Below are 13,075 nucleotides of genomic sequence, written 5' to 3' on the forward strand. Positions count from 1 at the left end.
CATTATCACAGTTTATGCGCTATGGTTTAGAAAATGGTTCTCAGAGCTGCGCCGTTTGATTGGTTACTACGTCCATTTTAACTTGAGCTCAATGAGATTCTGCTCCTTCTGGAGCCTGTCCCTAGTGGCCAGTCGATGAACTGCAGTTTAAGTCACTTCAGTATCGGCTTCAAGAGAAACTGCGGGAGGAGCCGCTTGGTCTGAACAAGTGAGTTTAGGTATATTGGTGCAGCGTCTGTGGTTGCTTTGTTGGCGAGCATCAGTGCCTTGAATTTGATGCGAGCGGCTATTGGTAGCCAGTGCAAACTGATGAAGAGAGGCGTGACGTTTGATTGAAAAAAAATGTATAAAACAAAAGTAAATAAAAGTACAAACACGCCCACTCCCGTCACTTACTCACTTACAGAAATGAACTATAGTCTCCTGCGTACACTAGTGAAAATTATATCTGTCTGAATCATTTTTGGTTTGACTGTAAATGGCACTATTATCCAACAATAATTCTTAGTGTTTTCCCCCAAAAAACATGCGTTCAACCACAAAAAACCTCTTTGCTAGCAGAAACAGCTAACAGAAATCTTTACTATTTTCCTTATTTAACCTAATAATCTCACCTTGATTAACCGAAATGAACGCATTTGTCTCAGAACGCAATCAGTCATAAAAGTGTTTTGTTTATCCACACTAAAGTTCTCATCCCCATAGATTTCCATTCCTCATCCTAGAAAATCAAACAACATTTCATTTCCAGCTCCTGCTTCTCGTGAGCGGCAGATTTTCAACTATTTCCTCAGGTCTGAAATTAATTGTCAGCCCTGCGACGCTCTATGAAGGATTAATGAACTTGCCGCAGCCTCCTTTTGTTCAACTGAAGATCCAGTAGCTTCAGCTGGCCCAATTAAGCCCCATTAAAGCAAACGTGCTTATGGTCACTTTTAATTTATTCCTCACCATTCCACACAATTAGAGCTCGCATTAGGCACAAGGCCTCTCAAAAGGTGAAGAGAACCGCACGGAGAGTAAGTCCTAGAGTCCTGGTTGTGCTTTACAGAGGCTGTCTAAACCCAACGTCTCTCCGGGTTCCTCCAAATGAGATCAGAGCTTTTGAGATTTAGCTTCTTGATAATATTAACTCTCCTCCCACTATTTCCCCCATCACTCAGGCCTCCCTCCTCCCCTAGCGTGCCAATCAAACCTTCTGGAGTAAATGGATAAACTGCTGCAGGACACGACGTCTGTAAGTGTGTGTGTTTAATTTAAAGGCCGTTGACGACTTTGCATGGTGACCTTTAGGTCGAGCTGGCCACAGAGCACATCAGAGGGCTCTTTCAATTAGAGGAACCTTTGAAGAGTGTGTGTGTAGCTAGACAGGATTTGTGCTTTTGTTAAATTAGCCTTGAAGACTGGATGGTGTAACAGCAGTATATTTCAGAAAATATACCATATAGCAGAACACACAGTTTATGCTATTAATATCAAAGCATACAAATCAGAGAGAGTTGTGTAATGTATAGTTTTGTTTTCATCTCTTTATTTTTGGATTTAAAGGATTAGTTCACTTTCAAATAAACTTTTGCTTATAATTTACTCACCCCCTTGTCATTCAAAATATCCATGTCTTTCTGTCTTCAGTCGAAAAGAAATGAACATTTTTGATGAAAAGATTTCAGGATATTTCTCCATAAAATGGAAGTCAATAGACTCCAAACGGTTCAAGGTCCAAATGAGAGGTTCAGTACAGCTTCAAAAGGGCTTTAAACCACATAAAACGGTACCAGACGATCAATAAGGGTCTTATCTAGCGAAATGATCGGTCTTTTTTTTTTTTAATAAATAAAGTTTAAGTTTTATAAGCACAAATGCTCGCCTTGATCTGTTCAGTGATGCACGTTCGTGACGTCACGTCACGTAAAACGCAATTACGCTGAAAAGGTCGCGCTAGACGCAGGGTCAAAGACGTTTGAATATGTGGATACGGTCCTCCTTCCGCTCATTTGTAAACACTGACTCGGTACTTCCGCCTGCTTCTAGCGCGACCTTTTCAACGTAATTGTGTATTACGTGACGTCACGAGCGTGCATAACTGAACAGAGCACGGCGAGCATTTGTGCTTATTAAACTTAAAAAAACCTGTTAGGATAACTGTAACATACTGTACATGCTCCAGTGGTGTATTATTAATTTCTGTCAGGACCACTGTCGTCAAAGATGATTGATTGACTATTAGCATACAGTTTGGATTGGCAGTATGGTTCTGTTCTGGGCAGCCTAGCATGGATAAGAGCAGGGAGAGTAGCGATAAACCCCATTAGGGTAAACAGAACCAACTATGTATTGCAGACAGGGCTTGACATTAACTTTTTTCCTCACCAGCCACTGTGGCTAGTGGTTTTCAAAAGTTACTAACCACTCAGCATTTTCACTGGCCACAATTTTACTGCTTGGAAATTACATTTTATATGGTTAAATTTGACTTTGGCATGCTTCAATTACTTGATTTTGAGTCATTTTACTTGATTTAGAAGATTTAAAACCCTTTCAAAATTTCAATGCAGAGTGACCACCCAAATCAAGACTACAGTGAATATCAGCTGGTGTGCAGGCGGGCAATATGGCTATGAGAAACTTTATATACGAGTTATTTTTGTTAGGCTATATAAAAGAACAAAGAAGCAAATTACAAAAACAATAGTACAGCCTTGAGCACCCATGTGTGCGGATTATTTTCTGTTGCTAACATTTAGTTATTTTGTTTTATTAAGTAATGCTGTGGACGGAATGGAGTTTGTGACGCACTCTTGTGAGAGTTTTGCAGGGAATAAAGTGTGAGCTGTTTAATGTCGATCGCCTCCGTGTTTGCATCAACTCCAGTTACGTTAAGTGAGCTATCCCTATTTTCATTCATACACAACGCGTTACAACGTAATATTCTGACACATATCCAGTTATTACCCACCTGTTCATGTACACTTAAGCCATAACTGACTGTGTTCATGCGAGAGAGTGCTTCTGTTGTGTGTCATTCAGCGCGATTCTGCCTATTACTGACTGCAAGTTAATCGATAAAGAATTGTAATTTTGTAATATTGTGAATTGTAATATTTTGTGATACAACGGTCTTGGCATATCATTTGGCTGTAGGCTGAAATTATATTCAACCCGCCAAAGTGGCTATTGGGAGTGGCTGCCTTACCCGCCACAGCTGAAATCTACCCGCATTTGGTGGGTTGGCGGGTGTTAATGTCAAGCCCTGATTGCAGATATCATTAATGTCAATATTAAAATGTACAACATAATTCGGGAATTTAGTCTGATTCAAGGGGAATCAGAATACCAAATTCTGACTGATGAGAGGAGGAGCAGGAGGAGGGTAAATGAGCTCTGGAGAACGCAATGGCTGCTGATAGTACTGAAAGAGTGTATTTATGCATGTGATAGACATCATATTCCTATAGGTAGACGTGATCAGCTGATGCGAGCTTGACTAACGTGACCAGCCAGAACCAGTGTTGGGGAAAGTTACTTTGAAAAGTAATGCATTACAATATTGCGTTACTCCCTTATAAAGTAACTAATTGAGTTACTTAGTTACTTTTTAAGAAAAGTAATGCGTTACGTTACTTTTGCGTTACTTTTTCTCACCTGGGCTGGGCTTGTTTTTTTTTTTGTTTTTTTAATAACAAAAAAGTTATATTTTTGTGCAAAGACCTCTTCATACCAAAATTGAAATAATAAGCCTCAGGCCGAGGTAAAAATGCAAATTCACACATGAACAGTAGAGGGCGCAGCTCTGCTGTACTGGCATGGATAATGTTTTAATATATAATGCAGGAGAAAAACGTTTTACCAATAAAAACAAAAAATCTAGTAATTTTCATCATCAAAGGTCAGCAGCAAGACATTGGTAAATTAAATATAAAAAAAAATATTTAACATTTAATTATTGGAGGTTTGCATAGTATTCTGATTTAGCATTTGACTGATTTTATTCATTTTGAGGAGTACAGAATCTTTATTGTGCAAGTGAGATAAATAAATGCTCACATTTAGTCTAGAACTACAATAACCATCATGTTCACACACACACACACACACACACACACACACACACACACACACACACGCCTCTGCACTTATTATTCTCAACATGGGGGCAGGAGAGCTGTCAGTCAAATTAATGTGAAAAAGTAACTCAGATATTTTGTTGTAAATTTGAAAAGTAATGCGTTACTTTACTAGTTACTTGGAAAAAGTAATATTATTACGTAACTCAAGTTACTTGTAATGCGTTACCCCCAACACTGGCCAGAACTAACGCTACACTCTAAAAAATGCTGGGTTAAAAATAACCCAAGTTGGGTTGAAAATTGACTAACCCAGCTGTTGGGTTGTTTAACCCAGCAATTGGGTTGTTTTAAGCAAACATTTAACCTAACCGCTGGGTTAAAACAACCCAATTGCTGGGTTAAAACAACCCAATTGCTGGGTTAGTCCATTTTCAACCCAACTTGGGTTATTTTTTGAGTGTACGCCATCATTTTTAGAGTGTACGCTTGATATTTACGAACGGAAAATAGGAACCACTGATTTAATCAAATCATAGAGAAAGAAAAAAAAATTCAACTCAGCACGATCTTGCTATTAAAAATGTGTGAATGTAAGTCATCTGTCACCCGTGGCGCTGGTAAAATCAAGCACATTCACCTGAAGGTGGCCTTAAGGATCTGTCCTGAAGTGATCTCTTTGGTGTGGTTCTTGTAGCCGTAGAAGAGATCCCCAAACACAGTCTGGTTGGCTGGGATGTCAGCGGTGTCCCCACAGTCCACTCCCTCGGTGCAGGATTCAGACAGCGGCTGACATGAGCGGCCGTCTGATCCTCTCTTATAATCTTCAATACATCTGCAAACATACAGCAAAGAGAAGACATGAGAGCTAAAGGGATTGAAGAAAGAAGTGGAGATGTCTGCCAAAGTAAGATGATCAAAAATGTATACATCACCAATTCATTCTTTATTATAAATTTTTTCCTCATTTTAGAATAATAGTAAAGTCATCCAAAAATAATACAGACCAAACAAATCAAATCAAAATGATCTTTGATTTGAGCATTTTCTAAAACCCAGTACACAATGCCAATAAAGCAGGATCAATTAATTTATTGCTGACTTGTGTATGCAAAATATTGGTGATGAATGAGCTGCTGCAAACAGTATTTTGTTTAAAAGTAGAAATACATTATTTATATGTTTTAGTTTTTAAATGGACAAATTAAAACTTTATTTAAAATGAGATTGTAATATACAAATTACATTGACAAGTTTTATTTGATTCATGTTTTAAAATGTAGTAAGATGTCAGTGTGTGTGTGTGTGTGTTTGTGATTTATGGGGACACAAATTTGTATAATGACACAGGTATTACACTTGTATTACGACGTAAGCATGAAATATGAGGACATTTCATAAGTCCTCATATTTAAAATAGCTTTAAAAACATACTAAACAATGTTTTATTAAAAATTTTAAAATGCAGAATGTGTCCTGTGATGGATAGGTTTAGGGGTAGCGTGTGTGTGTGTGTGTGTGTGTGTGTGTGTTGCAACTGTAGTCAACTGAAAAGACTTGCAAATAAAAGGGAAATATTATAGTTTATTATGTAAAGCATTGAGTTTATGCATATGGATTCGTGGATTAATAAAATGCTAATAGTTTCTAGTCGTGTGTTTGTCCCATAGGCTTGTTTTTAAACCCTAAAACATAAAAACATCACGTCATAAAAAAGAGCAATGTGTACAACATTCAACCCTACCCAGAGGTACAGGTAATGATCTCACAGCGTCGCATCCGTCTTGAATATAAGGTTGGCAATTCTTTTTATTTACTGCGAAACAGTCTCATCCTAATAGTGTGACAGCGCACAGGAGCCGTTTATATTTATGTAACTTTGAAACGTAGCTGTCACGTCTGCTCTGAACTACACAAGCAACAGAGAGAAAGAGGTGTCAGGGCTTAAACGCTCAGTCTCACTTCTCTTAGTAACACACTACAGTTTTACAGGAAGCTGTCATCAGCGTAGGTGAGACACATCCTCTCAGTGGCACATCCGTAACACAGACAGCGATTTAAGTGGCTTCAGATTGCCTGTCGCATTATCAGGATCTCCAGAGAAAAAGAGAATTATGCGCATTTGTCACCTTTAGTCGACGCAACGTGCCTATAACAGTCGGCGAATGATCTCTAAAAAAAGTTGTTTTAGCAGGGAAGAATGTGTAAGAAGGTTGCTATTTATTCTGACTGGGTCATATTCTCTGCGGCTGGCACATGAAAGTTGAAGGAATGGTTAGTGATGTGTGATGCATGTGATGTCATGTCAGAATTAAAGCACTTCCACCAAGACAAGACGGGAAAACATTTGAGTTGAGTTCCCTTAAAGGGGGGGTAAAATGCGGTTTCATGCATACTGAGTTTTTTACACTGTTAAAGACTTGGATTCCCATGCTAAACATGGACAACGTTTCAAACATTAAGATGGATGTTTGATGGAGTATTTCTGTGCCAAAAATACGTTTTTTTTTCGAGTATGGGTCTGTGTGACGTCAAACGGGGACGAATTTCCTTATACGGGTCCTAAGGGCATTTCTCCCGGAAGGGCGCGCGCGCGACTAGAGCGAGAGCAGTGCGCCCATCAAAGCGATTTGACTTCAGTAACAGGACTTCACCACAACAACAGTGTCCCCAAAAAAGTATGTTTTTGGTTGTCAGGGCAAGACAACCCTGCACAGCTTCCCAAAGAACCCAGAGTTAATGGGACAGTGGATGGAGTTTGTTTTTCCGGAGCAGCAATGGAGTTGTGCAAGTGTTTTGTTTGTTCCACTGCATTTCGGCTGCATTTCATAAGCACGGCCCAGTTCGACGCCGGATTTGTAGCTCGTCTAATGCTGAAAGATGGAATGGTCCCAGCGATTAAGGTTCACCGTTGGAAGAAGGCGGTGAGTAAAACTGCTTCAAATGTCTTTGTGTTATTGGCTATTTATGTTCATTTTTCGTTGTAAACACGCACTAGTCTGATGTGCAAAACCATTACACTTACTACTGCTAACATTAAATCACATATAATAGTCCATAAACTTTAGGTGAGTGTATGTATGGCTGAATCTGATTGATAGTCATGGTTTATTTGGGATAACATTTTTTTCCAAGTTTAAGGATGTCACAGCTTTCAGACGCTCTCCATGCAATAGCTGAGCGTGCTCGTGATTCTTTAGCTCCACCCACACGATACGCCCCCAGCCGCTCGGCTTTTTCCGTAAAGACTCTGTACAGCGTATCTTTCTTTTATAACAAAACTAAAAACTTTTCGGGGATATGAAGGATGCAATACTACTCTACAGGTACTCTACAGGTACTCAAGATTGACATGAGATTGACTGAAACTGAGTGTTTCAACCCCCCCCCCCCCCCCCCCCCCCTCTTTAAAAAAGGCATACACTACCGTCTAAAAGTTTTCGGTCAGTATTTAAAAAAAAAAGATGCATTAAAAAATGGATCAGTTGTAACAGTAAAGACTTTTACATTGATACAAAAAAATCTTTCAATTTCAAATAAATGCTGTTCTTTTGAACTTTTTATTAATTTAAGATGAATCATGGTCTCATGGTTAAAAATGTATCAAAGCACTTGGAATCCAGGTGCAGATCCAGACTATAAAATCTGAGGAGAAAGGAGAGAAACTCCTTACAGAAGAGCCTTATGCCTGGTTCAGACTACACGATTTTTTTTGTCTGTTACGATAGTCACTGTGTCAGATTACGCGATTTTGACTCCTAAAATCTTGTCGTGTCCTGGACAAGAAACATGTCAGACTACACGTTGCTTCGCGACCAATCATCTCTTGTTGTCTTTAACGACGCGCGTGATGTCATCGAGAAGGCGAAACTAGCGACTGACTTCCGGAAACAAACAAGAGCGTAAACAATGTCTGAAGCAGCGTGTTTTGTACCGGCTGTCTTGTGTTTAGAAAAGCGCAAAAAAAGAAAGAAAACCCGACCATGGACACGTTCCTGGCTTGCGCGAAGAGGGCAGTATGGGCTGTCAATCCTCCAAGGAGAACTTGAGGTAAAATATTGTTCTTTTTATATTAAATATTTTGTTATTATTAGCCAGTAGTGAAAGCTCTCCCTCTCTCTCTCTCTCTCTCTCTCTCCCTCACACACACACACACACACACACACACACACACACACACACACACACACACACACACACACACACACACACACAGTAACTCACTCGTTCTCTCACACACACCCTCACTCATGCGCACACAAAACACACTCACTCACTCACTCACTTTCAAAATCTCGATCTCTCTCTCACACACACAATTTTCTCTATAGCGAAGAAGAATATAATTAATGATTTGCTAGCTTAAAAGTTACAGCTAATTCCAGTACTCACCGGGTTGCTGAAGGGCTTCCGCTATCGTATGGCAGCTTTTTTTTTGTAATCTGTCGTGGTTGTCCCTCGATGAAACATCGTACAGGCAAGAGTACTGTTGCCACATCTCCACAAACCTTTCCTCCATTTCATAACTCCACCTAGCCGCACCATCATCTCTCTTGCGTTTCGCCATGTTTGAAAGCTGTGTACGAAAAGCGTCTGTGCTCCGATTGGTCAGCGTCACCCATGTGACGGAACCCGTCGTGGGGACCTCAAAAAAAATTCAACATGCTAGTCTTTCTGCTGTGACGTCGTGAACTATCGCAGACGTGGATTTGGTTGTCATAAAACATGACACACTATACGAGATGATACGATAAATTCTTGCGTCCCGACGTCCATTGTCGTTTACGAATCCCTACGACACCATACGTCAAACGGATCGTGCCAAATTCGGGCTAAAATCGTGTAGTCTGAACCAGGCATTAGATGTTGCCATACTTCTGGAGGATTGGGCTCGCACCGCCAGAGGCAAAGGAAGGTCACGCCTCGTAGGCCTTAGAGATATAATAAATAGACAAGGACAAAGGACATGCATTTGCTGAAGGCACAGGAGCTGTTGTTTGGAGTTCCCTTTATAGCTTCCATGGTACGCCGTCACACGTGGTGACATTGCGCCAAAGCTATCAGACTGAGCTGGACGTCAAAACAGATGCAGCGTACAGTTCCCTCGAAAGAGAACACATTATAAACTACAATAATATTTGACAATATAACTTTTTTACTGTACACTTAAACGCATACCTCGGGTCTTTAGTGACCTGGGACCAGGGGCCGTCAGGGGCGGACTAGGGCAAAAAAGTGGCCCTGGACTTTCTGGCACAAAGCGGCCCATAACAACCGGTCCGCATCACGTCAAGTCAAGTCACCTTCATTTATACAGCGCTTTTACAACACAGATGCTTCAAAGCAGCTTTACAGTGATAATAGGACATTCATTTTGCTTTTGAAGAAAAGTTTTTCATCTCACCAGCTCATTATGCACAGAGCAATTTTAAACACCACTTACTAACATAAAAATATAGATGTTATTTAAACAGAAATATAAAAGCTATTTTTTTATTGAAATGCTTATCATTAACATTAATGAATGACCTTCTTTAGGTTATAATTGGTCTTTCCTGGTGCACATGGCAATTCATAAATAATTTAGATTTTTGTTTTTATGGATTTTGAAATATTTTCCATACAGTGAAGTTTAATATCACTAAAGTTCAATAAATACCATGAAATCAGTCTATATAAAGCAATGCTATGGTCTAAGACTTAGTATGTAGTGCAGAATGTGGACTATTTTATGTTGCCTTTCTAGTGGTTATAGTATTTGTCCTTTCAGGAGCTTGACATCTGTCGTTTTATGGAATAGAGTTTAAAATTTCCAATAGTTTAAAAATGTAAGTTTAAAAATTATATTGGTCCTGGAGTTTTTTTTTATGAAAAATACAGCATATTAGAATGATATCTGCAGGATCATGTGACACTGAAGACTGGAGTAATAATGATGAATTCAGCTTTGATCACCGGAATAAATAAACATTTTACTATATATTCACAACAGCTATTGGAAATGTTATTCATATTTCTTAATATTGTGTTTTTACTGTGTTTTTAATCAAATAAATTCAGCCTTTTCCTTTCAAAAACATTAAAAACGTCTTAATTATTTCAACCTGTTGATTGCTAGTGTGTAAAATTATGCATGTGAACTAACTAGCATATTATAGCCTATATGTGTTTTAGTAGGCTATGTGACACGTTCCTCCACGGGACATGAAGTTTTATGAAATTTGCGAGTTTTACCATGTTTTAGTCAAAATAATATTTTGAGTTTTATGAATAATTTTCAAATGACTGTGATATTACTGAAGCCTGGAAACATACACACAAACATTCACTCTGATAAGCTGAAAACTTTACTGTAGCCTACTATATTGTTGTAGCCATTAAGAAAAGGTATTTAATTTTATATTTATGTTTAAATATTGTTATTTTTTATATCTATCTATGTTGATTATGAAAAGTGAGAAGCATTAGTGAGAAAGGACACATCATAAGATGCGCAATGCCAGGAGACATGGAGTGGGTCAGACATGATTTTGACCACTTCATTAAGTTTTGTTTCGTAGAAAGCCTTTCTTTAAAGTACATTTCGTTTTGTATAAATTGCATCTTAATTTAAATCAATATTTCATCAGCCAATTGGGGTATTCTGGGTTGAGCGAGTGGAGCTTAACTGGTCAGTAATATTAAATTGACCTATCGGTAAGCCCCTCCCCTCGAACGCAGATGAGCCAATAGCAGTTGAGTATCAGTTGCGCTGGGACCGAAACTCGGACATCTTTAGGTTTCAGCGCCATAGAGAAACATTGGAAAATCCGAAGCTCTCATCGGTTTGATGGTGTATATGCTACAAAAATACTAAAATGTCGTGCCTGAAGTGCTGTAACACTGATTCCAGGGATTTTCTGTTTGTCAAACTCTCATTAAGTTACATTTAAAGTCCCTGCTGACATACAAACCGTAATAACTAACTGTTCTCATGTCATGTAACACTGTAGGTCTAAAACACGAAGGTCTACATTATCTGACTTACTAAGAAGGACTCCTATTTTGATGGGTATTATAGTCTACGGGAAGTGAAAGGGAGAGCTTGCACGCAGTTTATCGGAGTTGTTTTGCAGATGCAAAGTTTACCCGTTATTAACTGCACCCCCGAAGAGCCATAAGCTCTGTGTATATGTTTGTTTACTGTTAGTTGTACGAGTGTTTTTGTGTAATTTGCTGTGCATGTTAATGGTAATGCAACGGAGAGAGATAGTTTGTGAATGAGATGTTAATCCGCACTTTTTATGCTTTGTTTGTTCAGCTCTTATGATGATTTTTTTGGAGTGAAAAAGGACTTAATAAACTTGATAAACCATCAGTGAAGTTTGGCCATCATTCGGACCGGATATACGCTACATTCTGTGTCCAAAAACATCTCAGGATAAGGTTTTCACACTGATAGCTGTCATTGTAAGATATAGCAACTCCATTTGTTTGTCCGAGTTAGCAACAGTAACTAAGGGGGGCGGGGCTTACCGATAGGTCAATTACAGACAGAGATTTTGGATAGCTAGGTTGGTGTGGTAGGGGGCCCAATATTTGCTAACAGCGCCCCTGCCTGGGACGTCATTCACTACCGTCCACCTCATTCACTTTTGAAATTTAACAACCTAAAGACATTTTTTTAGGTTGATACTACCTTAGTATTCCTCAATCAATTCATTATAAAAAATATAACAAGAAAGACACAATATAATTATAGAAAAATGCCTGTTTTCCTATTAATTTTGTGTAAAAAAGTGTATAGGGTCGCTAACGACCCGAGGTGTGTAACAGTGTAAGTATATTTTTTTCTGCAAAACAATAATTGAATCTTTAATGACTGAATAAGTGCAATTCGGCTTTATTCCACAAGGTGGCGATGTCTGATACAGAATGATGAAGTGACGATACACTCATAGTCACCGCAGGCCGAAAACAAAAGAACAGGAAGAATCATCAGCAACACTTGAAGTGGCTCAGAGATTTAGCACTGGACGCTATCAGATATCACTGTCACTGATGGAGGATCTGCTGAAGAAGCTGTCAATGATGTTGAAGATGACAGTTTTGAGAATATGTTTGAGATGGTGAATATGAGGCAGATGTGAAATGAGCTCTGACGAGGACATTGATGATGGTATAAAACATCAGCTCAAACTGAACCCTTACAAACTTCAGAAGGTCACAATATATGCTTTATTTTATTCTTCTGTAACTGTTGCTCTAATATCAGGAGAGTTTTATAGTATTGCGACAAGTTGTTAGATAGAGATCCGGGTCACTAAAGACCTGAATATGTGATAATGACTGGTGAAGCATTCATGCATTTGAGGGTTAAGGTGGCCCGGTTCGAGCCCCGGCTGAGCGAGCAGTCCTTTCTCTGTGGTGTTTGCATGTTCTCCCCGTGCCAGTGTGGATATGCCAAATTATCTGTAGTATGTGTGAGTGTGTGAGGAAGGGCATCCAGTGTAAAACCTATGCCAAATCAAGTGTGTGTGTGAAGCGGACCCTGCAAATGGGTGGGAATAATGCTAGAAAGAGAATTCTTACTAACTTGAGTTAGTACGCTGTGTTTATTTTGAGTTCTGCAGTCACACCTAATACAGACTGCAACTCCTTTTCCATTTTCTCAGTATGTGACAAACGATTTTTTATCAAGATACAGAAAAAGAATATAGTAAATTCAGCTTGCGCACATCACCAACCACATTTTTTTTTGCAGGTGAATGTGTGACGGTATTAGAATGTTTCAGCAAGTTCAGGTTTGCCAGTTTTTAATTTGAAGTCGTGTTCACGCTCAATTTAAATAAACATAGAGGCAGAAATGTGGGAACAGGTAAAAAGTGTGGCAATTCACACTCAGACACAAACAGCCAGCGTGGATCAAGAAAGAATGTGTAAAATGAGTTAAGGTGCTGTGAACTGCATGAATAATCAACTGAACTAACCACACTAAAGGACATTATTCAAAAGAAAACGTCTTCAAAAAT

At 39.0% G+C, this 13,075-nt stretch overlaps 1 protein-coding gene across 6 annotated transcripts in view; it reads right to left on the reverse strand.

The window, feature by feature from the left end:
- The window catches only part of astn1 (astrotactin 1), a 463,883-nt gene that overhangs the window by 231,789 nt on the left and 219,019 nt on the right, over positions 1-13,075 (reverse strand). For all 6 annotated transcript variants that reach the window (XM_079819008.1, XM_079819011.1, XM_079819007.1 and 3 more), the window contains one exon: positions 4,705-4,899. In XM_079819008.1, the coding sequence (XP_079675134.1) occupies positions 4,705-4,899 (195 nt within the window). The remainder of the gene's footprint in view (positions 1-4,704; positions 4,900-13,075) is intronic.

The sequence above is a fragment of the Gobio gobio genome (assembly GCF_949357685.1).
Source record: "Gobio gobio genome assembly, chromosome: 6".
Taxonomy (NCBI): domain Eukaryota; kingdom Metazoa; phylum Chordata; class Actinopteri; order Cypriniformes; family Gobionidae; genus Gobio; species Gobio gobio.